The following is a 26440-nucleotide window of genomic DNA, read 5'->3' as shown; positions in this document are numbered from 1 at the left end:
TGCATTTGTGGTGGTTCGTTTTAGTTTGGGGGGAGGAGGGGACGCTTATCCAAATTCAATCACACCATTTATTCATTCATTCCTACATTCAACAATTATTTATTGCTTACCTACTCTGCAGCCAGATCTTATTCTAGATTCTTCAAATGTTTTTCCTGGGACAATTTATAAAAAAATAACTTTATCCTTTCTAAAATTCTAAAATGACTCCTATCACCTTCGCCTTTCTTTGTGATTTCATTTAAATGTTTGCCCTTAACGAATTAATATTTTTAACAGAAAAAAAGTCGACATGATAGAACTGTTCTATTCGCAAGATAATTACAGGATTCAGAAAATATATTATTTCCGAGTGCGCTGCAGACAATGTGATGTGTAATGAGAGTTCAAAGCCAATAGATGCTTTCTCCTTTTAGTTGTTTCCCTGTTAATGGAAATATTTAGTCCTTTTTTATTGCACAACTAATGTATGTTTTTTACAGGAATATCAGAAAAAAGAAATGAGCAAAAAAGGAACAAGTTTGTATGAGGGGTGGGGGTATATTTTAAAAGGTGACAAAACACTCCCACTTCCTAGAGGCCCAATTAGTATTAGTAGGTAATTCAAATTCAGAGCCTCAGACTACACCATGCGAGGACAACCCTGGGTTTAAACTTAGGCTTCTGCTGGGACCGCGGGCCTCTATACGCTTTTAAATTGGCCCGGCCCTGGTTTTCCGCGTGGCCCCGCCTCCAGCACCGCCCCTCAGGGCCCAGGTTAGTCCCAGCTCTCGCGAGAGCGTAGCCCGGAAGTTTTCCGACCTGAGCGGGTATCCTGAGAACCCACGAGGGCTGGGCTTTGGGGTGCGCTTGTGGTGAACTCCGCCGGAGCCGAGCAGGACCGGGGCGCCATGGGGAAGCTGCACCGGCGGTACAACGTCAAGGGGCGCCAGCAGGCGGCCCCCGGCTCCTCAAAGGGCCCCCCCGAGCCGCCCCCCGTGCGGCTGGAACTAGAAGGTAAGGCGTCCCGGGGGCTGGATGTCGGGGGAGGGCCGACCAGGGGGCGCCGAAGGGCTCCCGGCCTGTGCTGGCTTTCGTGACTCGGGCGGGAGGAGCTGGAGCGGGAGGACCCCCTGTAAGATGGTACAAAGGAGTGGGGGACGGTGGCAGGCAAATTTTACCTGAATTCGGACCAATCCCTGGGTTTTCCCTCGCTCGGAGTCCAGCCCTAGTGTAACAGCTTGGGGACTTTGGGCAAGAAAGTAAGTTAATTTCAGCCATCCCGATGGCTTCCGTTATAATCGTGCCGGGGACTCCTAAGTTTGTGTTCTAACCCCTGACCTGTCTGCTCAGCCCCAGGCTGCTCGCCACAATATTTTAACATGTGCGCCTCCAAGTGCCAGCAACTTCTAGGCGCAGGAGACAGGACAGAAAAGATTTAAGGGGTGGGGGGGAGTTTCTGCCCTACTGAGCTCAGCTGCTTTTGCAAGGAGACAGGCAAAGACACACATGTAAAATATATAGAATGTTGTGTGGATGTAAGTCCCGAGGAAATGAAGCCGCAGAGGTGATTGGGTGGGTTGTGATGTTTCGTCGAGGGGGCCGGGAAGGCCTCACTGAGGAAGCATTATTTGAGTCAAGATCTGAAGGTGGCCAGAATGGCTGAGTGGAGATGAAATTAAAAATGAGGGCAGGATCATGGAAGGCTTGTGGGTCATGGTGAGAACTGTGGCCCTGGGAAGTAGCTGCATTGCTTAAAATGGTCTCATTTTTCTTAATGAGGGCCACATAACCTCTCCTACACTTTGTGATGTACATGAAGACGTACAAAGCCTGCACGGGTAACGGAAGAATCAGATACGGCCCGTATGGGACGCTGCTCAGGGAACTCCAGTGTTAGATGTCAGACACATGGGCACGCCCCAAGACCCCCCGCCCCAAGGTGCTTCAGTAAGTTGAGTTGAAGAGTAATATGATAGCTGGATTTTGATCTACATTATATACTTTCAAACTGTGACATTTAAAAATAGATACGACACAAACTCAGTACTCGGTCCACTGCATGCTCTGAAGAGAACGTCGTCGTAGTATTACGAAAACAGCTCGGACCTCATACCCTCTCAGAGCAGGCCCCACTCTGAGGGAAGCACTGTTATAGCCTGTACCCCGCTTATTGGTACTCCCTCTTCTCCCGCACTGGGATGGAGGTGGCTGTGCCTGCACCCCCACCCCACCCCCGACCCCCGTGCCGGTACTCAGGGGCTCACACGTGGGGCAGGAGTCCCCAGAGGAAACCAGCATTAATGGAATCCTGAGTTTTGCCAGTGCCTGAGTTTTGCATTCCTTGGCCTCTGGGTCTGTTGGTCAAGCAAGCCTCTCTTTTCAGAAAAGGGCACGTTGAAAGGAGTTGATGACAGCAACGTGCTCGTCCTGCCGGGGAAGAAGAAAAAGAAGACCAAGGCCCCTCCGCTGTCCAAGAAGAAGAAGAAGCCTCTGACCAAGAAAGAGCGGAAAGTGCTGCAGAAAATCTTAGAACAGAAGGAGAAAAAGAGCCAGGTACGCCCACTCTGTCAGCGTCTGCACACGGCTCTCCAGACTGGAGAGAGTGAGAGAGAGATGGAGCTGGAGGGAGGTCCCAAAATGGGGAGACTGAGAAACCCCGATCTCGAGGCTTCATGAAATTCATGTTTGACTTTCTGTCAAGGTCAGCAGGGTGCTGGGTCTCCAGCAGGGGACACACAGGTCAACCGTTAGCACTGACGCTCAGCCCCTGGAGTCCTTACTACAGGGGACACTCACTCTCTGGTGAGTGTGTCCTTTTAAAATCCTGTGCAGTATTTTTCCTGCTGTCCAGTACCTTGTTTTTTCCTTTTATTGATTGTGCAATTGACATACAGAAGCACATATAAAATATGTATAATTTCAAGAATAATAAAACAGAAACTCATTAATCACCGGGGGAAAGAAACCACTGGGCCCGTTCCCACATTCTGTTTTACTCAACACAGCGTGGGACCCCTTCCTGTCATGCGGAGCTGCCTCTGTAGTAACAGCGGGATGTGCTGCCTTTACAGATGTGCTCTCCTTTATTCCGTCTCCCATGGATGGGCGTCTGGATACTCGACAGTCTTCTCCTATGCCACACAGTGATGCAGAGTGTCTTGTTTACCCAACCCCAGACTTTGTAAGGGGGTACAAAGCCACCCCCAGCTCACACGTCTGTTGGCGTAAGAACACCACGCAGCAGTGCAATGCAGTTTGACCTTCGGCTTAAAAAGACAGGGTGTCGGCCATGCTGAAATTTTATGGAGCGTCTCACTTCCCTTCTGAAGAGGGAGTCGTGATTGCAAATATCTAACGCACTCATGTCCTTCCCCAGCGAGCAGAGATGCTACAGAAGCTGAGTGAGGTCCAGGTTTCAGAAGCGGAGATGAAACTCTACTACACCACGTCCAAGCTGGGCACCGGGGTCCGCATGTACCACACCAAAGAGTAAGTCGGTTGGCCACTTCTGAAGCCCATCCCTCCTGCCAGGGCCCCTGGGGGCGGACTCTTGGGTGACAAGTCTTCCAGAGAAAAGACGTTTGCGGTGGCCTACGTTCTGTAATGCTTCAGTGAGTAGAGGCCCCAGATGCTGCTAAAAACCCTGCGAGGAGCAGGACAGCAGAGTTTTCTACTCCAGTGATGTCCGTGTTCCCCTGCAAAGTGGGGTCCTGTGTTACAGGTTCTTTCAGCTTTTGCACACACATTGCCGTCAAGGCGTCAAGGATTAGACTTGGCCCATTAGCAAGTTTTGTTTGGTTCATACTGAGTTGTTAAAGCATTCAGATCTTTTGCTAACACATTGGCTTCCTGGGGCTGCTGTATCAAATGGCCACAGACCGTGCCTTCCAACGAGACATTTACTCTTGTGGTTCTGAAGGCCGGAACCATAGCCTTCAGGTGTCAGAATCAAAAACGAAGGTGTCGGCAGGGTTGGTTCCTTCTGGAGGCTGGAGAATCTGTTCTACGCCTCCCTCCCAGCTTCTGGCAGTGGTCAGGAACCCTGGGCAGCCCTTGGTTTGCACATGCGTCACTCCAGCCTCTGGCGTCGCTCAGAGTCTTCCCGGTGTGGCTTTGTCTCTTCTGTGGCATTCTCTCTGTGTCTGTGTCTCTGTTTTCTTAGGACACCAGTCGTTGGATGTAGGGCCCACCTCAGTCCAGTATGACCTCAACTTAATTACGTCTGCAAAGAGCCCATTTCCAAATAAGGTCACATCCTGAGTCTCCAGTGGACATGAATTTTGGGGAGACACTATTCAACTGAATACAGCCAACACTTAAGAATTAGGAGATTTCACATTAAAATCCAGGTTCCCGCCTGGTCTTGAGCAGTTTGGACCATGTGGCCCCACTGGCTGGCGTTCCTACAGGACAGCTGGCACCCTGTCCCCACTTACTGCTGCACTCCGTCTGCTCTTCATTATGTTACTGCAGGTCTGGTCCCTGTGGGCATTTAACGTCTGTTTATTGTGTGCAGACTACGTCCTGAGTAGGGTTTCCAGGAGGGCATTCCCACCGGTTCTCAGGAAATTTTTTCTTTCCCATTCCCGAATCCCGAGAAAAGTTGGTCGGGAATTCGGGAAAATCGGCTCCTTGAACCCAGGTGGTTGGTAGTATTGGCTGTCACTTTGTGGAAACGATTCATCGTGGAGAATAGAAAACAGTTTATATCTCAGGATTCGGGAACAGGAAAGTGGAAAACAATTCCTGAGAATGGGTGGGAATTCCCGCCTGGAAACCCTAGTCCTGGGCCCTCCTCTGGCTCTAAGGATAAAGCAGTGCACGTAATTAAAATAATAAAGAAGCTTCCCTTAATCTCACATTCTAAGGGAAGCAGAAAGTAAAGCAGGAAAAAGAGGATGAAGGGAGCCGGAAGAGGCTGCATGGTCAGGAACAGTCCCTGAGGTGACGTTTGAGTGAGGGGAGGGAGGGAGCAGGAACAGCAAGTGCAAAGGCCCTGGGGTGGAAAAGGGTGCGGCCTGTGAGTCCTGGCCTCTGAGGAGTGTTTGCAGTCCAGAGCGGCCTCAGGTCCCTCCTTGAGCCTTTGTGCCTGATTTCCGGCTCTCCTGGCAGGAAGTCTGACACGGTCTCAGCCCAGGGCCGAGAGAAGATCAGCAGCCTCAGCGGGGCCCGGAAGCGCCAGCGCCAGGAGGCAGAAGACGAGTCTGAATCCTCTGCGGAGTCTGAAGCCGAGGAGGCCCCGGCTGCTGAGGGGGTAGAGGCTGGTGCCAGGACAATGGCAGTGTGTTTGACGCCAGCTCTGCCAGGGGCCAGGGGTGAGAGCCCGGGCCCAGCTGCTCCTGCTGGGCCTCCTGCCGCTCCTTCAGCTCCTCCGGCTGCAGCCCCCACCCCGGCCAGGCCCCCAGTGAAGCCCGCCGTCTTCATCCCTGTGAACCGCTCCCCTGACATGCAGGTTTGCCACTCCGGTGTTTGTGATGAGAGCTTAGTCCAGTGCCGTGAGGGCCTGAGGGTGTGGAAGGAGGGTGCCTCTGTGATTCGGGCAGGTCACATCACCTGTGCCATAAATGTGACCCCCCTCCCCCCACCAGCAACAGCTGAGCATACCCATATCTCGGGGCCCCTCTGCTCTGGCCAGGATGTCCCCGAGGATGTCGGGTCTCGTGCCCAAAGGACAGAGACGGAGACAGCCTGTATCTCTGCCCCCATGGGCTGTCGCTGTTTGTCTCCCTCCCCAGCTGTCAAGGCTTTTGTTCATCAGTGGACGCACCTACTCCCTGTGTCTGGGCGCTCTCCACACGCTGGCTGCCTCCTTTATAGAAACCACATCACCTTACGGAGTCTTACTTTGTCCCCTCATCCCCTCTGCCATTCTGCAGGGGACCCTCTGTTCCCTAAACGCTGACTTCGTGTCTCTGGCAGGAAGAACGGCTGAAGCTCCCAATTGTCTCTGAAGAACAAGTGATCATGGAGGCGGTGGCCGAGCACCCCATCGTCATCGTGTGTGGTGAGACAGGCAGCGGGAAGACCACACAGGTGCCCCAGTTTCTCTACGAAGCGGGCTACAGCAGGTGGGGCTGGCACAGGGGCTCGCAGGTCCCTTGGGTGACAGTGGCAATGTCCCCAAACGTCCTTAGTTGTGGCTCTGCCATTTGTATGCTGTGTGACTTTGGGCCTCCATTTCCTCTTCTGTGAATGGGGATGATCATTGCACCTATTTCCCGGGGGCTTATGTTCATATGTAACAGAATTCATGTAAAATGCTGTGATCGGTCCCTGGCACATTGGGTGGTACGTCACCTTCTGTTGGCACTTTGGACCCATGTATGTCGCGGTCCCCAGCCCACTCCCAGGTTGGATGATTTGCTAGGAGGACGGGCAGGATGCAGCATGTGGTCATGCTCACAGTCCAGATGTGTTCCAGCAAAAGGACACAAAGCACAGTCAGCGGCAGGAAAAGGCTGCCGGGGTGACATCTGGGGGGACCAGGTCCAGGCTCCCAGGGGAGTCGCACAGGACGTGCTTAATTCACCAGCAGTGAGCTGTGACAACACGTGTGAAGTGTCGTCTAGAGTGGAATCCCACTTGAGACTGTGCCCAGGGTGTTTATCGGGGGCAGGTCACCTCCACCTGGCGCGCAAATCCCAGAGTCCCCGAAGGAAGCAGGCGGTCAGCATAAGCCACACTGTGTACACACAGTGTAGGCGCAGTGAGCCCCTCTGACCAGGGAGGCAGGGTGCCCTCCTGAAATGCAGGTTCCCTGATGCCAGCCAGGGGCTGGCCTCGCCAGCCCCCGCAGTAAGGAGGGCAGCCTCGGCCAGCTGTTGGCTCCTTTCTGCACAGCTCAGGACCAGCCCCTGGGCCCTTGGTCGGCTCTGTCTGGAGGAGCGTGTGCTGCCGTGCCGAGGCCTCCTGCCTACTGGCAGCTGCCCGGCCTCCAGGTGCTGTGTGCTGGCGCGCCAGCCATTCCCTTTTGCTGCTAAGTGGTGCTGAGGTGCCTTGCCTGGTGTGTGTGACCCGTCGCCCTGGTGAGGGCCACATCTGTTCAACGAATCCTGACATGGCACTGCATGGGACTTGGGGATAGACAGGTGAGGCGAGCACTGCTGATACGTTCTTTCTTCCCCAGTGACAATAGCATCATCGGCGTCACAGAGCCCCGCCGAGTGGCCGCCGTGGCCATGTCCCAGCGAGTGGCCAAGGAGATGAATGTGTCACAGCGGTGAGGGCTCAGGTGCCTGGGGGCGGCGTGGTGAGGGGTGGTTTTGGGGGCCTTCCCCAGGGGTCAGCTGCCGAGGGGGATCTGAGCAGCGTTGTGGGCCCTTGTTTAGCCTAAGGGCTCTGGGGGGGGGGGGTCGCTTCTGCATCTGAGAAGGCTTCCTGCACACTGCACAGTGGGACTCCCCTGGGCAGGGGCGCATGAAGCAGGGACAAGTCAGCCGGGCCCTTGGGCTCACGTCACACAGGGCACAGAGGGGACAAATTGGCCCTTACAGGGGTCTGGGGGTGGAGCAGAGCAGCAGGTGGGCAGACGCAGGCAGGCCGTGCTTAGTACTTCCCATTGCCAAGTTCATTTAAAACTCACGGGTCCACAGTACCAGTCCTCTCCTGGCAGTGAGGCTGTAGGACTGGCCTTGGAAAGCAGTTTGAGCGAGAATGGCTGGGCGTGTTTATACTGCAGCTGCCAGGGCCTCAGTCCTGGCATTCAGCTTCGAAAGAGTGGCACGTCTCGTGTGGTGTAAAATTCAGAAAACACAAACGAGTGTAGAGTGAGAGTCTGTCATCCTGTCATTAGATGTCACTGAGCTGCACGTGCTGAGCGCAGGCCCATCCTGGGCTCTCAGGGCACGGTCGGGAGTGACAGCCACCTGCCCCCTTGGGGCTGGCATGCAAGTGGGGAAGGCTTGTGATGTGTCCACGTTAGTGGGTGAGGTGCCCAGCTCCCCTCCCCGGCAGCAGCCCCCGCTGCCTGTTTCCTGTGGATCCTTCTAGGCAGGTCTGTGCACAGACAAGCAAGTCTGTCTCTCTGTGTCTCTCTGACTGCTGCATTAAATGGTTCATACTGTTCACACCCTTTTATATCTTTCCTGTTCTGTTTAATAGTATACCTCGAAAACAGCAATACATACAAAGCTGCCCTTTTTTCATCCCTTTCTTAAACTTCCTGTTGTGAAAACTTCAAGCATCTACAAAAGTAGAAAGAATGTTATAGAAGCCCCCCTGTACCCAGTGTCCTGTCTGCATAATTATCAACTCATGACCAGCAGTGTTCCATCTGTACTTCCCCTCCCGCCCCCCGCCCCCAGTTGTTGAGAAGCAAGTCACAGATGTTACATTATTTCATCCTCAGTATTTCACTGTGGGTCTGACAGATCAAGACTTTTTTTTTTTTAATAAGACTCTAAAACAACTGCCTTTCTCATGACTAAAAAGTATATCCTAACTCCTGAGTGTCCTCCAGCCCGTGTTCAGCTTTCCCTGGCTGTCTCCTAAAAAGCTTTCACAGTTGGTGGGTCATTCAGGCTCCGGCCAACGTCTCCACGCATGTTTGTTTTCTGGGTTTTTTTTTGTTTTCCTTAATAAGAGTATATTCTTTAATAGGACTGTATTTGAATAAGAATTCCACACAAATAGAATACATGCCCTAACACAAGAAAGCAAGGAAGGAATGTTTTACATTACACAGGCCAGACATTCATTGGTTCCATCACAATGAGTGACAGCTGCCCTCCGCCTTTACACTGGCAAGGACAGTAGGCTGGGCAGGGGTCGGCCCTTGTGGAGGGCATCAGTGGTCCTGCCCTTGGCCGTGTCCTCCCCTGGGGCTAGTCCTACACTGCTGCCCTTGCAGTGGCCCTGAGGCTATAGCTGGACCTCTGAGGGACTCGCCTACCCTGAACCCATAGCCTGTCCCCACAGGGTCGTCTCCTATCAGATCCGATACGAAGGGAACGTGACTGAAGAGACCAGAATCAAGTTTATGACGGATGGTGTGTTGCTCAAGGAAATCCAGAAGGTTGGTTGTTGGTTTCGTCTCTCAGAGCAAGGCCTGTGAGCGTGGGGGTGGGGAGTTAGGTAGGATGTTAGGTACCCTGGATGTGAGCGGGTAGTGCACCAGCTGTTGGCAAAGCACCGTGTACTATTGGGCCACTGTGTGACCTTGGGCAAGTTACTTAACCTCGCTGGGCCTTAATCGCTTGATCTGCAGGCTGGTGCCTCCTCATATAATTGTCTTGTAGCACAATGAGTGAGAGCTTCTTAGCACAGCGCCTAGTAGGTGCTCATTAAATGTGAGCTTGCATTTTTATTACGATCTGGTTCACAGACATTGTGCATTAGCCAAATGCATACTGTTCCTCGCTGACTATATGACACCCCCCTGGGGCAGGGGTCTGTGGGGAGGGCACAGGTGACTCCTGCTTCCTCTGCATTGAGGCCATCCATGGTCATCTGGGAAGGAGGCTGTGAGCGTGGCATTGGGTCTGATGTCCTCTTTGTTTATGGCCTGCTCCATCTGATTGCCCTTGGTCCCCACCCAGCATCTCCCCATTCTTGGTTCCTGCCCTCCCCATCCCACGGCACCTGTGTTTGGTAGCTGAGCTTTAATAAGCAGTAGGTGTGCTTTCTCTGCTAGGCCCCCGGCCCCTTGCTGTGTATTTCATAGGTGGTCATTGTCATCGAAACTTCACTGGAACCCCATAAGGTGGGTCCTGTTGATCCCATTGTACAGATGAAGAAACTGAGGCACAGGGAGGTGAAGTAACTTGTCCGAGGTCACAGACCAAGATCCCCCCAGACCAAGTGCTCCAGAATGCATGTTAAAGGGGCTCCTTGAGTGGGAGTTTGGGGGTGTGAAATGACCCTGGGTGGCTCAGGCCCAGGCTGGCAAGCCTCACCCCTCCGGCCTCCCCTCCCAGGATTTCCTACTGCTCAAGTACAAGGTGGTGATCATTGACGAAGCCCATGAGCGGAGCGTGTACACGGACATACTCATCGGCCTCCTGTCCCGCATCGTGCGTCTCCGGGCCAAGGTAGGAAGGAGGGGGGTGCTGGAAGCCCCTGCGTCCCAAGGCCGAGGCTCCCTCGGCCCACGCCCGTCTGCACCCAGGGTGCCACTGGGACAGGGTGCCCGAGAACAAGACCCTCCCTCACCCCGGGCCCAGTGCCAGCCTGAGGGTCTTGGTCTGACTGCCCCTGTGTGACTCCACCCTGGGGGAATCTGGGTCCAGCCTCGCCAGTTGTCACCCTTCCCTCCATCCAAAGCAAGAGGCTCAAGCAAGGAGTGCGTGGTCAACCAGGCCCGCTGGGATCCGCAGAGCAGATGGAGCCACCGGCCACGCCCTGTGCTCCCAGCGGAGCCACTTGCCCAGGCCTGACCTGGTGTCAGCCCTCCCTGCATCCCACTCCCACCCTGATGGGGCAGAGGTGGGCGTCAGAGGCCTGCTGGTTGAGGGATGCCGCCCTCGGGTGGGGCTCCAGGGAGCAGTCCCCTTGTAGCCCCCCTAGTCCTGCGGGGAAGTTGACACTTTGCTTGATTCTTACAAGTGCAGAACCTTCTTCAGAGATTTCAGTTGTGTGTGTGCCAGACCAGTTCAAGGCACCTGGCACTCGCCAGTGGACAGGGCAGCGATTCCTGCCCTTGACTTGAGGGCAGCTGGCAGTAAGCAGACTCCGAAGGTCTGTGAGCTGGTGCTGACCACGCCCGCTGTCCCTTCAGGCTCGGCCCTCCTGCCTCAACCCTCCACTAGAACCACACTTTGGGGAGTTGAAGTGCCCCTTTAACAAGCCACCACCTTGCAGGGACAGGCAGAGCCTGCTATCAGCTCACTTTTTCTATTTGTCGGGCTGGAGGGCGGCTGTGAGGGCAGAGGCCTCCCTGGACCTGGGTGGCCGAGGGTCACCGAGCCTGTCCGTCCTACAGAGGCTCCTGCCACTGAAGCTGCTCATCATGTCGGCCACACTGCGGGTGGAGGACTTCACCCAGAACCAGCGGCTCTTTGCTGAGCCGCCCCCGGTCATCAAGGTAACGCCCGGGCCAGGGTCTCAGGCAGCCGGGGCAGCGAGGGCGCCCTGGGAGCGGGGAGGTCCCCAGGAGGCACCAAACTGCGTGCTTCCTGGTCAGCTCATTCACAAAGTGGGGGGCCTGAGCCTGGGCTAAAGCTCACCCCGCAGCCTCCAACCGCAGCCTCCTTGGGCGTTGGTCACAGGTGGAGTCCAGGCAGTTCCCAGTGACAGTACATTTCAACAAGCGGACGCCGCTTGAGGACTACACTGGCGAGTGCTTCCGGAAGGTCTGTAAGATCCACCGGATGTTGCCTGCAGGTGAGGCCCTGGCGAAGAAAAGGGCCAGGTCTTCCCCTTCTAGCCCCCCGGGGTGTAGGCATCGTGGGCTCTTGGCCCATCCATCTCTGGGTGGCTCGGAGTGGTTACGTGTCCTTGCTGTGCCTCAGTTTCCTCACTGCTTCCAAAGTGTTTACAGCACCTACCCTGCCGAGTTCCGCCCCAAGTATTGTGAGGCTTCAGTGATGGGGGGGGGGGGGTGCCGTCTGATGAGTAGGACAATCCATAGGGCCCGGGCAGGGGCCATTTGGCACAGGTGCCCACAGACACAGGACAGGTGAGCAGGTGCGTCCCACCTGAGTTTCACTCCTGATCCCCCTCAGTTTTTACCATGTCCCCCTAGCACTTAGTTATTTACCTAATGTCACTTCAGTTGGCTTGACCCTTCCTGTCTGTGGATTCACCTATTCTGCACACCTCCTGTCCATAGAACCATACCGTACGTGGCATTTTGTGACTGGTGTCTTTCACTTAGCATCATGTCCTCCGGGTTTACCCTGGCTGTAGTACCTGTCAGTGCTTCATTCGTTTTCACGTCTGACTCATACTCCATCCTGTGAATGGACCAGACTGTTTATCCATCCGTTGATGGGCGCTGGGTGGCTTCCACCTCCTGGCTGTTGTGCACGGAGCTGCCGTGAGCTCTGTGCACGGGTTTTGGTTTGCGTGCCTCTTTCCCGATCTCCTGGGCAGGTGCCCAGGCAGTTACGGTGGCACTCCCTGCCTCAGCACCCTCCGCCCCCGAGGTGGCTGCCCGGAGCTCATCCGTGTCTCCTGGTTTGATGGGCTCCTCCTTGCACCCGGCTCTCAGGGCAGGCAGGGCCTGGACAGTGGTCATTGCTGAGTCGGTGTTTGCAGCGTGGATAACGGATGGGCCTGGTTGTTCCCGCAGGCGGCATCCTGGTGTTCCTGACGGGGCAGGCTGAGGTGCATGCACTGTGCCACAGGCTGAGGAGGGCCTTCCCACACGCCCGAGCCAGGCCGCCAGGTAAGCTGGCAGCTGGAGCGCTTTGCCCGCGAGGCTGGGCACAAGCCTGGGCTTCAGAGCCTCGCTCTGCCCTCTGTAAGAGGTGACACCTTTGCCTCCCCCCCATGAATGGCCACTGATGCAATGACCTTACTCCGGACAGTGAAGAGCAGGGTCCTGATAGCCTGGCCCTGGTCACAAGACGTCTTCCTCCCTAATCTGCTTACCTTTTCCAGAAGAAGACGATCAGAAAGATTCAGTAGAAGAAATACGGAAGTTTAAGAAGTCGCGGGCGAGGGCGAGGAAGGCCCAGGCAGCGGTACGTGGGTGCGCAGGGGCAGCTCGGGGCTCCGTCCTGCCCGAATGGTGATGCCAGCCCTTCCCCACCCCCTGGCTGTGTAGATGGAAATTTAATTAAAACGAAATAAAATTAAAATTCACTCCCACGGTCATATTACACTCATCTCAGGTGCTCAGTGGTCACCGGGGGCTGCTGGTGACCATGTTGGACATCGTGGGCCTAGAACACTCCTACCAGGGAACAAGTTCTGTTGGGTGGTGCTCAAGGTTCCCTGTGCTGTGGTCCGGGAGGAAGCTTCCGGAAGGCCGGGCCCTGAGTGAGCGCCTGAGCAATAGCGTCATTGTTTAGTCACTGGCCCTCCTGCTGCGTTGACAACATGCCAGGCAGGGTCCTAAATTCTTCACGTGTGTCAGCTAATATCCCTCACAGCAGCCCTGTGACATAAGCCCTGTGATTAGCCCCAATTTTAAGATGAGGAAACTGAGGCAGCAGAAGGTGGTGAGACCTGCCATGGCTGCGTGGCTCGCTGGCGGTGGAGCTGGGCCTCGTGCTTGAACAGACTTGTATGTAAGTTTCCATGTAGCTCGCCTGCAGCCCGCAGCCCTTATATCTTGTTTTCCGTAGACATTGCCCCACATCAGCTTGGACAATTACTCGGTGTTGCCAGCAGGCGAAGGTGACGAGGACAGGGAAGCGGAAATGGACGACGAGGAGGAGGCCCTGGGTTCGGACCTGGACCTGGAGCTGGGGGACGCCGGAGCAGACGGAGGTGTGGCCTCGCCAGGGTCTCCTGCCCTTGAGTTCATACGGTTCATTCATTCCCCAAATGTCTGCTGGGGCCCAGACTTCTCTGTCCCACCCTCAGGGGCTCCGAGTCAAGTGATATGACCTAGAGTGTCTGCTCCTCCCTAGCATTGAGCCCAAGAGAGCTGGGGATTCTGGCAGCCTTGTCCCCCACTGTTCCCTGAGCTCCTAAAACTGCCTGGCACACGGCAGCCCTTCAAGTATTCGTTGTGTTGGTTGTAATGGGGGTGCCACCCTGGGCTCTGTTGCTGGCTGAACGCAGGCCTCAGGGCTTGCTGGGAGGGCTGTCCACCTCCAGAGGCTGCTTGCTGGGGCCCTCCGTCTGGAGACAGGCCCAGCCCTGGCCGTGTTCAGCCCGGGGCCATGTGGGGCAGCCTGAGGGCACCCCCAGCAAGAGGTTGGGCCTGTGGCTGGGCTCTTCTAAGGATGCGATTCTTCAGAGTGCCGGCGTTCCCATCTGGCCCAGGCAGTGGGGCCAGCGAGAGCCTTGGGGAGCCTCCCAGCCCCCGTCCACCCAGGCTTGGCCTCCCTGCCCACTGTGCTAGTCCCGAGGGCTGAGCTGCTGGCACCAGGCCTGGCATAGGACCCTCTCCAGCAGACTAAAGAGGGGCATTGGACAGTATGCGGCTGGCTCCTGCCAGGGGCATTGCTGGTGCCAGCGGACCTCTGCTCTCCCTGCAGCTGAGCAGCCGGACGCCTCACTCCCCCTGCACGTCCTCCCGCTCTACTCTCTGCTGGCCCCAGAGAAGCAAGCGCAGGTAACCATGTAGGGCCTGGGGCAGGTGCCCGGTGGGGGGTGCCTCCTGAGGGCGTCAGGATGGGGGCAGGGCCGGCCCGAGTCCTCCACCCCGTCCGCTGTTTGAGCAGCACCTCCAGGTTTTCAGAGCATACCGGGATCTCCCACGTCCCCGCATTTAGCTGAGGAGCGTTGTGGCTGGAGGCAGAGAGGACTTGTTCATCTCGTCACCTCCAGGCCCACGCAGCCTGGCCGACGTCTGATCAAGGGACATCTCCTGACTTGCACGAATTCTTTCCTGATTCTGGTATTTTTTTGCTGCCTTCCCCGCCATCCTAGGTCTTCCAACCTCCCCCAGAGGGGACTCGACTGTGTGTTGTGGCCACCAACGTGGCCGAGACGTCCCTCACCATCCCGGGCATCAAGTACGTGGTGGACTGTGGGAAGGTCAAGAAGCGGCACTACGACCGGGTCACCGGCGTGTCCTCCTTCCGGATCACCTGGGTGTCCCAGGCCTCCGCTGATCAGCGGGCGGGCCGTGCAGGCCGCACGGAGCCTGGCCACTGCTACAGGTGCGCTGCCCCGGGGTCCTCTGGTGATGTTGGCACCGGGCTGCGGTGCCCACCCGCCACGGAGAAGAAGGTCCTGCGTCCTGCTGGAGACTGTCCTGGGGGTGCGCCACGAGCCTTCCTTGTTGGCCTTCGGATGCTCACGTTGTTCATTTGTTCTGCTGCCGAAGCCCTGTGCTGAGCTGCTTTGTTTCTCTTTTGTCTTTTTTGATCGTTGAGTTGTAAGGGTTCTTTACATTAGAACCTGTCAGAGGTCACATTGTCAAACGTTTTTTCACAGTCTGTGTGCTGTTATTTTTATAACAGCTTTATTGCTGGTTGGTGTTTTTTTTTTTAATCTTTTTCATTTTTTTTAACTTTTTAAATTTATTTTAAGGGTGTTTTCCCAAGACCCATTAGCTCCAAGTCAAGTAGTTGTTTCAATTTAGTTGTGGAGGGCGCAGCTCACACTGGCCCATGTGGGGATCGAACTGGCAACCCTGGTGTTACGAGCATCATGCTCTAACCAACTGAGCTAACAGGCCGCCCCTATTGCTATTCTTTTAAATATTGTTGTAAGTTATATAAAAAGAAAATTGAGAAATTATACAAAGAAAACCAGTAAGAAGTAACAGTAGTTAAGTTTACCAAGTGCTGTGTGCCAGGAAAGGTTCTACATACTCCACCGTGATACCTAAAATACCTTCACCAGCCCCCACGAGGCAGCTGCTCGGTTAGCCCCATTTCACAGGCGAGGAACGGGAAATACGTCTGCCTGAGTCAAGATTCAGTGTCGGGTGGTTTGGCTGAGTGTCTCCTTTATTTATTTCTGTTTTTGTACTGTTGGTCCTTCCTTAGGCTCTATTCATCTGCCGTTTTCAGTGACTTTGAGCACTTTCCACCTCCTGAGATCACCCGGAGGCCCGTGGAAGACTTGATCCTTCAGATGAAAGCTCTCAACATTGAAAAGGTCCGTCGAAGCCCCCAGCCTTACCATCACCTCTCTGACCTCTCAGCGTATCCATGTCCGGTGTGGCCAGCTAGGGCGGCTCCACGCCGCCATGGGGCAGCTCCCTTTCCCCACAGCCCAGAGCCTGGGGACTCGGCCTGGTGGTGCTTGTCCAGCCACCTGGGGCTCCCTGCCTCCTGTGACCCCCCACTCCCCTAGTGCTGTGCCCCTTGAGCACCTGGGGGTTGGCTGCCAGGGACAGAAGCTGTGTAGACAGAGGGCCCACCCACTGTGTGGAGGGCTGTCGGTGGCCTCAGGCTCATAGAATATTCTGCCCGGTCAGTCTCCTGGGGGGAAGGGGAGGGACGTCCTCATGTCCCCCTGTCCAGGGTTTGTCCGTCTCTTCCCTCCTCCCTCAGCCCTGGGCAGCCACCAGTCTGCTTTCTGTCTCTGGATTTATCCATTTCAGACATTTCATAGAAATGGAGTCATACAGAATTCGTCCTTTTGTGTCTGGCTTCTGTCACTCAGTGTGATGTTTTAAGGTTCCCCCATGCTGTAGCTCGTGTTGCTGCTTCATTCCTTTTATGGCCAGATCACATTCCAGTGTACAGATGAACCGTATTCTGTTTATCCATTCGCCCACTGATGGACGCTGGGTTGTTTCCACGTTTTAGCAGCTGTGAACATGAGAGTACAGGGATTGGTTAGAACACTCGTTTTTAAATGGTCCCTCTTTTTAAGGTGCCACCACCCCTGAGCCCCACTCCCTGTCCTGTCACCTTTTATTGTCTGGGCACATTTGCTCTTGTTTATGTGTTTACTCACATCTACGGCCCCTTCTGGTTGAATGAAAGCTCAATGGAGGCAGAGCCCTTGTCTTGCTTTTCTCAATCTCCATGGCCAAGAACAGCCCCAGCCCCAGCGCACATTAGGTGCTCAGTACCTGCTTCTGAGTGAGTGGGTGATGTGAGTACATGAAGGAAGCAGGCCTTTGGGGTTCCCTTGGCCCCTGGACTTTGAGAATGCCTGGGGCCTCTCTCTGAGTGTCCAGGCCTGGCCTTGCTCCCCCTTGCAGTGACTGCTCACTTCTGTGCCTTCAGCTCTGTCACCTGCGTATCTCCCTGTGTCCCAGGTCATCAACTTCCCCTTTCCAACTCCTCCCTCTGTGGAGGCTCTCATTGCTGCCGAGGAGCTGCTGATCTCGCTGGGTGCCCTGCAGGAGCCCCAGAAAACAGAAAGGTAGGGCAGGGGCTGCTGGGGGGAGCCCAGTTCCCGCTCCGTTCTTGGCCCTCTCCCCTCTCCTGAGCTGCCCTGAGCACTGGGGCCTCTTAGCTCTGGTGCTAAAGCCTCCTCCGTCCTCCAGGATGAAGCAGCTGCAGAGGTCCCGGCTGAGCTGCCCCATCACCGCGCTGGGCAGGACCATGGCCACGTTCCCCGTGGCGCCCCGCTATGCCAAGATGCTGGCACTGAGCAGACAGCACGGCTGCCTGCCCTACGCCATCACCATTGTGGCTGCCATGACCGTGCGGGAGCTGTTCGTGGAACTGGACAGGTGGGGTTGGGGGGCTGTGCATTCCGGCCTCATGCTCGGGCTGACGGGGTGCGCCGGGCTGAGAGGGCCTGGAGCCCGGCCTCTGAGGCAATAACTGGATCACTGGGTAGTCTGTGCAAGACCCTCCTTCTCCAGAGCTTCAGTGTTCTGGTCGCTACAGAATGTGTTTTAAGGAAATTCCTCGAGCAAAGCTGATACAAGGCTCTGTAGCATGATGGCTAAGAGCCCAGGCGCTGGGCCAGACTGCCTGGGTTCAGATCTCCCTCTGCTGCTCCCCAGCTGTGTGGCCTCGGGACGGTGACTCCACCTCTCTGCCTCATCTTCCCCATCTGGGAAATGGGGGTGAGATGTTAATAATAACTGAGTTGTTGTTAGGGTTACATTAGTTAATACAAGCAAGGGACTTCAAAGTATGCCTGACACCTGCCTGAGTGTCATTACTTTCAGGTTTGGGAACCAGGAGAAAATTCGTTTATTCAGTCCATTCTTGGTGTATATTTCAGCATGTTTCAGGGGTTTTTTTAATTACTATTTGTAAGCTGCACAGCATTGTGCACTGTTGCTCGTGTGTTGGATTGTGTCTTGACATTGATCTCTAAATGTGAGATCGTGGGTAGGAGGCATTCACCTTTTTTTATCTTGTTGGCTACCGGAGGTGAATTTTAGGGTAAATTTTGAGCCGGAGCTGAAGACCTTAATCATGTTAGCGACCCCACCGGGCATGGATGGTCTCTGTCCCTGAGCCTGCGCCTCCTGCCCCTGTGGCCCTCGGCCAGGACGATAGTCAGGTGGTGTGTGTGTTTGCAGACCAGCGTCCAGCGACGAGGAGCTGGCCACGCTGAAGGGCAGGCGTGCCCGGGTGGCCCAGATGAAGAGGACCTGGGCAGGACGAGGCGCTTCCCTGAAACTCGGAGACCTCATGGTGCTGTTGGGTGTGTGCCCCAGCCAAGGGGGGCGGGCCCACGGGACCTGGGGGACAGTGAGTGAGTGCGTCCTCATCCACAGGTGCCGTGGGGGCCTGCGAGTACGCGGGCTGCTCGCCTCAGTTCTGCGAGGTCAGTGGCCTGCGGTACAAGGCCATGATGGAGATTCGACGCCTGCGGGGCCAGCTGACCACCGCAGGTACGGCCCACACACCAGCCTCTGGGGCTCCCCAGGGCCCCTGCCACGGGCAGCCCCCAGCACAGACGGGACCCTTTTAATGTTTAAAGCTCTTCTCATCGATGTTATCTGTGTACAGTCACTCCCCAGTTGTCACAGGTCCCATGTGTACACATTCACCTCGCTGAGACTGACCGTAACCCCAAGTCAGTACTTGGCGCCTCTGCGGTCCTTTGAGGACCCGCCAGTGAGCAGAGCCATGGCGCGCGCCCCTCGGCCTCACCCTTTCCGGTGCGGTCCCTCGCGTCACCCTCTGTCCCTGGCTCTGGCCTGGACCAGCTGCCCCTGGGCATCCCCAGCTTCATCCTTGGGTGCCCTGATCCCAAGTAGGGTCCGACCCTGGCTTCACAGGGCCTCCAGGGGCCCACACATTTCTGGGCTGCTGTCTTGCCAGCCTTGGCATGTGGCTTCCATCCTTGAAGCCACCTCAGGGGCCGAGAAGACACTTGGAGATCTAATCACACCTGCTTTCCAGGCAGGAGGAAGGGGCCAGATGAGCGTTCCAAAAATTTCAGCCGGCAACTCCATCGTCATATCATGGGCAGGACCGAGTCCCGGGGCCACCTTCGCATCTGGGGGGGCTGGCTTCTTAGCAACCCACTCTGCCACCCACAGAGGAATATTGGGGTTTTGTCCTAAGGGAGAAGAGGGCATGGCTATGGCGTGGGCAGCTGGTTCTGGCCCGCTGAGGGCTTTGTCTCCTGCCCACCCGGCAGCCTCGGTGGAAAGGGGCCGAGAAGAACAGGTGCTGAGGCCAGAGCTCAGTGTTGAGTGGTATCGGGGCTTCCCAGAAGGTCAGCCCGAGACCCCAGGCCCCACCCACTTGCCCACTGCTGTCCTCACACCTGGCTTTTCCCCCAGTCAATTCTGTGTGCCCTGAGGCTGGGCTGTTTGTGGACCCCAAGATGCAACCTCCTTCTGAGAGCCAGGTGACCTACCTGCGGCAGATCGTGATGGCCGGCCTGGGCGACCACCTGGCCCGCAGGGTCCAGAGCGAGGACCTGCTGGATGACAAGTGGAAGAATGCCTATAAGGTCGGGTTCCAGCTCGGGGGGCGGGCAGCGTGGCAGGCGTCATGCCCGGGCTGCCCTCTCCACCCCACCCTCCATCTGTCGTGAGTCCTGCCAGCCTGGGCACTTGTGATGCCTGGCTCTGGGCATTGTCAGGACACCTGGAGCAGCCAGGGGACCCTTGGGGGGATCTGTCCTCCTCAGTCCTGTCACTGCAGCCTCTGGGAAAGTCCCCACCAAGGAACAGGGTGGGGTGTACGGGAGTCACACTTCTTTGGGCATTAGCTTCACCCCAAGTCTATTTTCATAACTGCTTAATGGAGAGATGAATCGCAAAGGGTACAATTCCGTGGTTTTTAGCGTATTCACAGAGTTGTATAACCATCACCACGGTCAATTCTGGAATATTTTCATTGCCCCAAAAGGAAACCCCATTCCCATTAGCAGTCTCCCCATTTTCTCCTAACCCCGCCGCTCCGTGAATTGCCTTTTTGTCTCTATGGCTTTGCTGATTCCATGTTTCATGTCAGTGGAAGCATACACTGTGGCCTTTTTTGTCTGGCTTCTCTCAGTCAGCATGGTGGTGAGTGAGGCACCTGTCAGTACACGTGTCAGGGTCTTCGCTCAGCTGAATGCTGGTCCCGGTACCGACATGCCGCTCGTCACCTGGCAGAATGCCCTTCCGCTTTCCCGGCCACATGTGCAGCTGAATTCACATGGGTTACTGCACCTGTGCTTGTGTCTCTGACCCACACCACTCACCCTCTCTCTGCAGACCCCCCTCCTAGATGACCCTGTCTACATCCACCCCAGTTCCGTCCTTTTCAAAGAGCTGCCTGACTTTGTGGTCTACCAGGAAATTGTGGAGACCACCAAGATGTACATGAAAGGTAGCAAAGCCGGTGGCCGGCCCCTCGCCCTGCTCACCGAGGCCCTTGGTGGGGAGGACACAGCCCCTCCCAGGCAGCTTGGCCGCTGTCCTCAGCCCTCTCTCCCGGGCCCCCAGGTGTCTCCACCGTGGAGGCCCAGTGGATCCCAGTCCTGCTGCCTTCTTACTGCCAGTTCGAAAAGCCCCTGGAGGAGCCACCCCCTACCTACTGCCCCGAGAAGGGACGGGTGTTGTGTCACCGGGCCAGCGTGTTCTGTGAGTTGGGGCAACTTCCTGGTGGCCTTGGGCTCCTGTGGACACGGTCCCATACCCTACACTGGGAAGTGTGTGTGTGTCTCGGGTGGTGTCACCACAGGCCCCGGCTCCGGCTGTTCCTGGGGAGGCTGTGGGGATCCCTCATGGTCCCTCGCTCACCAGCTGCTGCCTTCCAGATCGTGTCGGCTGGCCACTGCCTGCGGTCCAGGTGGATTTCCCGGAGGGCCTCGACTGCTACAAGCACTTTGCCCGCTTTCTGCTGGAAGGGCAGGTAGGGAGCCTGGTGATTCCCCGCCCCTTCCTGGGTGCTGTGGGCGGGAGGTGAGCCAGGTGACCCTCACCCTGTCCTGTGCGCTCTCCTCAGGTCTTCCCCAAGCTGACCTCATACCAGGGCTGTTTGCTGTCCAGCCCCAGCACGATGCTGAAGACGTGGGCCAGGTACAGCCTTTCCCGGCAACACCGGGGTGGCGGGGGGTGACAGCAGGAGCTGGGATTAGTGTCCTGGGCCACTGAAACCAGTGACCACCAACCAAGTGGCTTAAAACAACAAATGTATTCTCTCTGTTCTGGAGACCAGAAGTCTAAAATCCAGGTGTCAGCAGGGTTGGGGGCTCTAGGGGAGGCTCCTTCCCTCCTCCCCCAGCTCCTGGCGGCTGCAGACATTCCTTGGCTTGTGGCCACATCACTTTGATCCCTGCTGCTGTCTTTACATGGCTGTCCCCTCATGTCCTCTCTTCTTGTAAGCACATCATCATGGGTTCAGGGCCGACCCCAGTCCAGTATGACTTCATCTAAATTGCATCTCCAAAGCCCCTCTTTTCAAATAAGGTCACATTCTGAGGTTCTGGGTGGACATGGACTTTTGGGGAAACATTGGTCAACCCACTACAGAGCTGCCAGGTGCCAGGGGGAGGTGTTCTACATGCTTGCGTCCCTGGGGGCTTCCTGCCAGCTGAGCACAGACCCACCCCTGTCCCGCCTATCACCATCATCTTCATCCTCATCTGCCCTGCCTGTCCCTGCCCCTCCCCTTTTGCTCTCTTTCTGCCATGGCCAGTTCCAAGTGGATGCCTCCCCCTCCCTGAGGCTGGCGTCTGGAAGGTGCGCGGGAGGGGGGCTTGGAAGCAGATGGGTGCAAGTCCACAGACACTCCCTCACTCCAGGGACTCAGGATGAGGGCCTGGGGCCTGGCGCCCCCCTGCCAGGCTGCTGCCAGCCAGCTGTTCACCCAGCAGCTGGTTTTGATCACCCTCACTGCTGGGATACAGGCAGGACCCTGTCCCCGTGGGGACGTCCGGTGCAGGCAGACTGACACCAAACAACACAGCTAGTACACATGGCGGGTGGTGACGCGGCTACAGAGCAGGACGTTAGCGATGAGGTGTGGGGCCTGGTGGGGTTGGTCAGGAGAGCCCGACTGGGCAGATTCGGGGGAGGCCGCTGTGAGCCAGGTGGAAATCTGGAGGAAGGTTCTAGATGGGACGAGCAGCATGGGTGGGGGAGTGCTCAAGGAGTGTAAGAAAGGCCAGGGCGGGCGGACCAGAGGCAGGAGGTGGTGGCGTCTAGAGCCTTCCATCGAGCCAAGGCACCCAGCATGGTGGAGGAACAGGGATCCTTCACCCACCACGGCAGGGCTGCCCTGTGGGTGGCATAATGTCCTCCATCCCCGCCCACAGGCTGCAGCCCAGGACAGAGAGTCTCCTGAGAGCCCTTGTGGCCGAGAAGGCTGACTGCCGAGACGCCTTATTGGCTGCTTGGAGGAAAAGCCCCAAATGTGAGTTTGCCGGGGCAGGTGCCCCTTGACCAGGACTTGGGAGCGGATGGGACGGGGCCTGCCCAGGCAACCCAGGGTGGGCACAGAGCCACTCTGACGCTGTCTTCTGCCCCTGCAGACCTCCTGGCTGAGTACTGCGAGTGGCTCCCCGAGGCCATGCACGCTGATGTGGAGAAAGCCTGGCCCCCCACCTCTGACCTCTGACCCGGTGCCTGGCTGCCGGCCGAGCACATGTGAGCAGCCAGTTTCTGACATGACACCCCTTGGCCCCTGGACTTCACCCAGGAGGCACCCCTGGAAACCCTCGTTCATCTTGGCCCGGTTCTGACACAGCTTGCTGCCTGCTGCCCTGGGCAGTCTGCCCTGGCAGTGACTTTTTATAACTATTTATTACGTGGTGGGTAACGGTTTATCTCACGTGCGAGTCCCCTTTTAAATGTGCTCTGTGGACTACATTAGTCCCTTGTGGAGCTGGAGGGTGAAGTGGTCGAGAACAGGAGGCGGTGACTGCAGGCCTCCCCCTGCGCCCCCTCCTTGGGGGTACGGTACACCCACGCTACAGTGAGGGGGGCCCAGGCTCCTGTGGAGTGGGGCGCAAGGCGTGGTGTCTCCTCCCCAGGGGCAGCTGTCGCCTACGTTGCTGTAATAAATCTTGGCGTGTGAGTCCTAGTGAATCTCTGAATGTGGGGGTCTTGGGGACGTCCGTATAGAAACTGGTCTGGGTGGGGACTGCCCCAGGTGTTAGTGGCGGTCTGGCACTGTGAGCCTGCAGGGTGTTGATTTCCTCTCACTTAGGTCGTTTTCTGAAATCAATTTGTACTCACACCAGAATATAAATGCAACGTAAACGAACAAGTTCCATAATGTAAATACATAAGACAAAACTCCCAAGATACGTGTTTAATATTCCAAAACTCTTCATTTTCCCCACTTCCTGGTCACTAACCCCAGATAGGTCTCTCTCTGCCCCTGCTTTCCCACACACACATCAAGGCGTCCGCAAGTTCTGTTACTACGTCCAGAATTTGTCCAGCGCCCCCTCGTGCTCTCCGCCTCCACCAGGGCGTAGGCTACGCTGCGGCGTCCTGGTTGGTTCGGTGTATTCCCCACCTGGCCGCTAGAGGGAGCCTTGTAAGCCTTAATCTGCTCGTGATCCCCCTACATCAGGCGTCCCAGTGTCTTGGAGGATTCGAACCTCCTGCCCTCATTCTGGGAACTCCATGTGTTGGGCTTTCTGTCCCTTAAACACGGCGCATCCCAACGCCCAAGCTCAGGGCCTTTGCACCTGCCATTTCCTGTTTCTGCACACAGGGCCCCCTGACCACCTCCAGCAGCCGCCACGCTCTCCCCGTTCGTCACCTTTATTGTCTTCATGAAACGTATCACCACATGCTCATCGCTCGCCTCCTGAACTGGGCTGTCAAATCCGGGAGAGTCCGAGACCTTGTCTGTCGTATCCAGGGGCACCAGAGTACTTGACTGATAAAAGTGAACTGGGGTCTTAAAATACTTAGCCATAGAGCTGGGAGGACTATGGGGGTGGCGCTGGGCCCCTGGGTAACTCTCTAGTCTTCGCTTCCTGTTGAACTTGGTGGTAATTTCTGGGGAGGGGACGCAAATGAAGGGGAAGCCATGTTGGGTTCTTGCGCCTTTTTCCCACGTGGGCGGGCAGTGGGCAGCCGGCTGGGTGTGTTCGCTCCTTGGTGGTTCTGTGCCCCCCGGATAAACTGTTTTCCTTTGGTGGGTTACCTGGAGAACTATTTGGCCAGTCGACATGACACGACCTGGCACAGCGGGGGCTCAGTGCATACACGTTACGGGCATTAGGCACCAGGAGTCCACCGGATGCAGGGCCCGCTGCAAAACCCTTAGAAATCCAGTGTTTTTCAAACTACTTGACAACACGAATAACTAGGAGTGTTCCGTTTAAAAATGCAGGTTCCTAGGCTCCCTGCCCAACTACTGACTCCAGCTCCCAAGGGGAGGGGTCCGGGCAGCTGTGACTGAGCCCCGGGACGGTGATCAGCGCTGCTCTCCCCAGAGGGGCTCCCTTCTCAGGCGGGCGGATGGGGGGGTGTCTTTCCTGCTTAGCCTTCCTCCGTCTGATCTATGATAGAAAGTGGAAAAACAGTGGAGATGCCGGGGATTGAACCCGGGGCCTCATACATGCAAAGCATGCGCTCTACCACTGAGCTACATCCCCTGCCTTCTCTGGGGCTGACATTTTAGGAAGTCCCGCTTTTCCTACACTTGCGTCTGTTCCTTGCTGGGTGCTCAGCGCCACCACCGATTCAAGCACGTTCTCCGACGCGGCAGAGAAGCCCACCGGCCAGGAGCACCCAGCAATGCGCCTATGGAAACCGAGAGTCTACGGTACATGGGCTCCGAAGGCAAAGAACGTCTTATTTATATGGACTCCCCCAGAGAAAGCGAGCCGTGCCTTCTCCTCGTTAGTATAGTGGTGAGTATCCCCGCCTGTCACGCGGGAGACCGGGGTTCGATTCCCCGACGGGGAGGCTAACAAAATATTTTAACTACAAAAGGAGACCTCTCTGGTGTTCCCTTCCAAGTGCTTTGGGGATAAAGGTGTCACTACAACTGTGTGATTCAGGGCACTTGCAAAAGTTCTCCATCTCTCAAGAAAGTACTGAGTGCAGAAAGCCGGGTGTGTGCTGAGCGGTGGGCCTAACGCATACATGTCGAGTCTTTTGGTACTTACACTCCTGATCAGTAACTAACAATTACATAGCTGATAATACGTATTGGGCAATGCTTGACAGGAGTGCCCTCATTTAATCCTCACAACAACCCTTCTGGCAGGTGCCATTTGATCACATTAGATGACGAAATGCAGGGGTAAAGAATGGCTGCGTAATTTGCCCAAGGTCACGTAAATCATAATTTACTGTAGACATTGGTCAGCTCTGGGGAGCACTGATATAACGTGGGAGTGACTCCTCGACGTTCCATTCTGTACCTTTCTGGACTGCTTGAATTTTATTTTTCTTTCTCCCTCCCTTCTTTCCTTTCTTTTCCCAATCCCCTTTTTCTGCCCTCCCTCCCTCCCTCCCTTCCCTTTCCTTCCTTTCGTTGTTACTCGATTTTTATCAGAATGTTACACTTCTCATTAGCTGCAAAAGAACGCCTATGGGTTAATGAAGAGCAGCAGGACGAGTCCCCTCTGGGCCTCACGGGCTCCTGCAGGAGTTCAGGGTATGCTGCTTTGGTATCTAGGTTATTTGGAGCTGAAGACACTTGAAAAACAGCAAATACAGGGAGAGTCTTTCCCTGAATCCCCTTGTCTGCCTAAAGAGAGATCCTCCCAAAGGCGTTCAGTGGTCACACATCCCCTCCCTGGGAGTTTCAACAACCAGGGAAGACGGACTCTTGTCCCAGGACAGACGACGAGGAGTGGGCAACTCACCCATACGAACTCTGTCACAAATGGTCATACCTCCCACCTCCTCTTTTAAGGCCCATTCGTCTTTCCTGAAAATTATTAACTCTTCCTTTTTTTTACTACGTTTTTTTTCAATTACAGCTGACATACAATACTATATTAGTTTCAGGTGTACAGAATAGTTGTTAGACATTTATATAACTTAGAAAGTGATCCCCCTGGTAAGTCTAATACCCACCTGGCACCATACGTAGTTATTACAATAGTATTGACCATATTCCCTGTGCTGTACTTTATAACTGGAAATTTGTACTTAATCCCTTCCCCTTTTTCGCCCATCCCCCCAACCTCCCTCCCATCTGGCAACCATCAAAATGTTCTCTGTATCTATGATATTAACTCTTCGTTAAGTGGCGTACATCCTCCCTTTCCCCTATTAAGAAGGTATATGAATGCTCGAGGCACCATCAGCTCCAAAGGCCTTCCATTTCCACTCAGAAGAAAATCTAAACCTTTCACCTTCAAGGCTGCAAGATCTGGCCTCTTCCCTCTGTGATCCTGCCACCCACCCTCTCCCCTCCCCACCCTTCACTGCTTCCACGCTGACTCTCTTTCTAGCCAACCTTATTCTCAGTCCCAGGGCCTTTGCATCAGCTGTCCTTCTGTCTGAGAGCCTCTTCCTCAGGCCTTAACATGCTGACTCTTCATTCTGCAGGTCTTCTCAGCTCCCCGCTTCTCTTACTAAGCCCACCGCTGTATTCCACCCCATCAC

At 55.7% G+C, this 26440-nt stretch overlaps 1 protein-coding gene and 2 non-coding genes across 4 annotated transcripts; 2 read left to right on the top strand and 1 right to left on the bottom strand.

Annotated features, from left to right (window-relative positions):
• Window positions 1-776: 776 nt before the first annotated feature.
• DHX37 (DEAH-box helicase 37) lies at window positions 777-22931 on the top strand. Of its 2 annotated transcripts, none has more exons than XM_019748805.3 (27): window positions 777-996; window positions 2366-2535; window positions 3359-3471; window positions 5095-5434; window positions 5902-6050; window positions 7109-7201; window positions 8899-8995; window positions 9897-10010; window positions 10901-11002; window positions 11187-11301; window positions 12212-12307; window positions 12526-12605; window positions 13212-13356; window positions 14073-14149; window positions 14467-14699; window positions 15534-15645; window positions 16760-16866; window positions 16991-17179; window positions 17987-18111; window positions 18185-18301; window positions 19202-19374; window positions 20126-20240; window positions 20357-20494; window positions 20671-20765; window positions 20859-20932; window positions 22171-22268; window positions 22387-22931. In XM_019748805.3, the coding sequence occupies exons 1-27, from the start codon at window positions 891-893 to the stop codon at window positions 22470-22472; spliced, it is 3459 nt and encodes a 1152-aa protein (XP_019604364.3). In that variant the 5' UTR covers window positions 777-890; the 3' UTR covers window positions 22473-22931. The 2 variants fall into 2 exon arrangements, with proteins under 2 accessions (XP_019604364.3, XP_019604363.3); XM_019748804.3 differs by having other exon boundaries at window positions 12523-12605.
• A 1468-nt stretch (window positions 22932-24399) lies between these two features.
• TRNAA-UGC (transfer RNA alanine (anticodon UGC)) lies at window positions 24400-24471 on the bottom strand. Its single transcript has one exon. It is a non-coding gene; the product is annotated as a tRNA-Ala (tRNA).
• Window positions 24472-24712: 241 nt separating this feature from the next.
• TRNAD-GUC (transfer RNA aspartic acid (anticodon GUC)) lies at window positions 24713-24784 on the top strand. Its single transcript has one exon. It is a non-coding gene; the product is annotated as a tRNA-Asp (tRNA).
• The last annotated feature ends 1656 nt before the right edge of the window (window positions 24785-26440 follow it).

This window comes from Rhinolophus sinicus, chromosome 9 (genome assembly GCF_057876585.1).
Source record: "Rhinolophus sinicus isolate RSI-liver-muscle chromosome 9, RSI-T2T, whole genome shotgun sequence".
In the NCBI taxonomy this organism is placed as follows: domain Eukaryota; kingdom Metazoa; phylum Chordata; class Mammalia; order Chiroptera; family Rhinolophidae; genus Rhinolophus; species Rhinolophus sinicus.
Note: the sequence above shows the minus strand (reverse complement) of the source record. Positions and strands in the feature narration are given on the sequence as shown.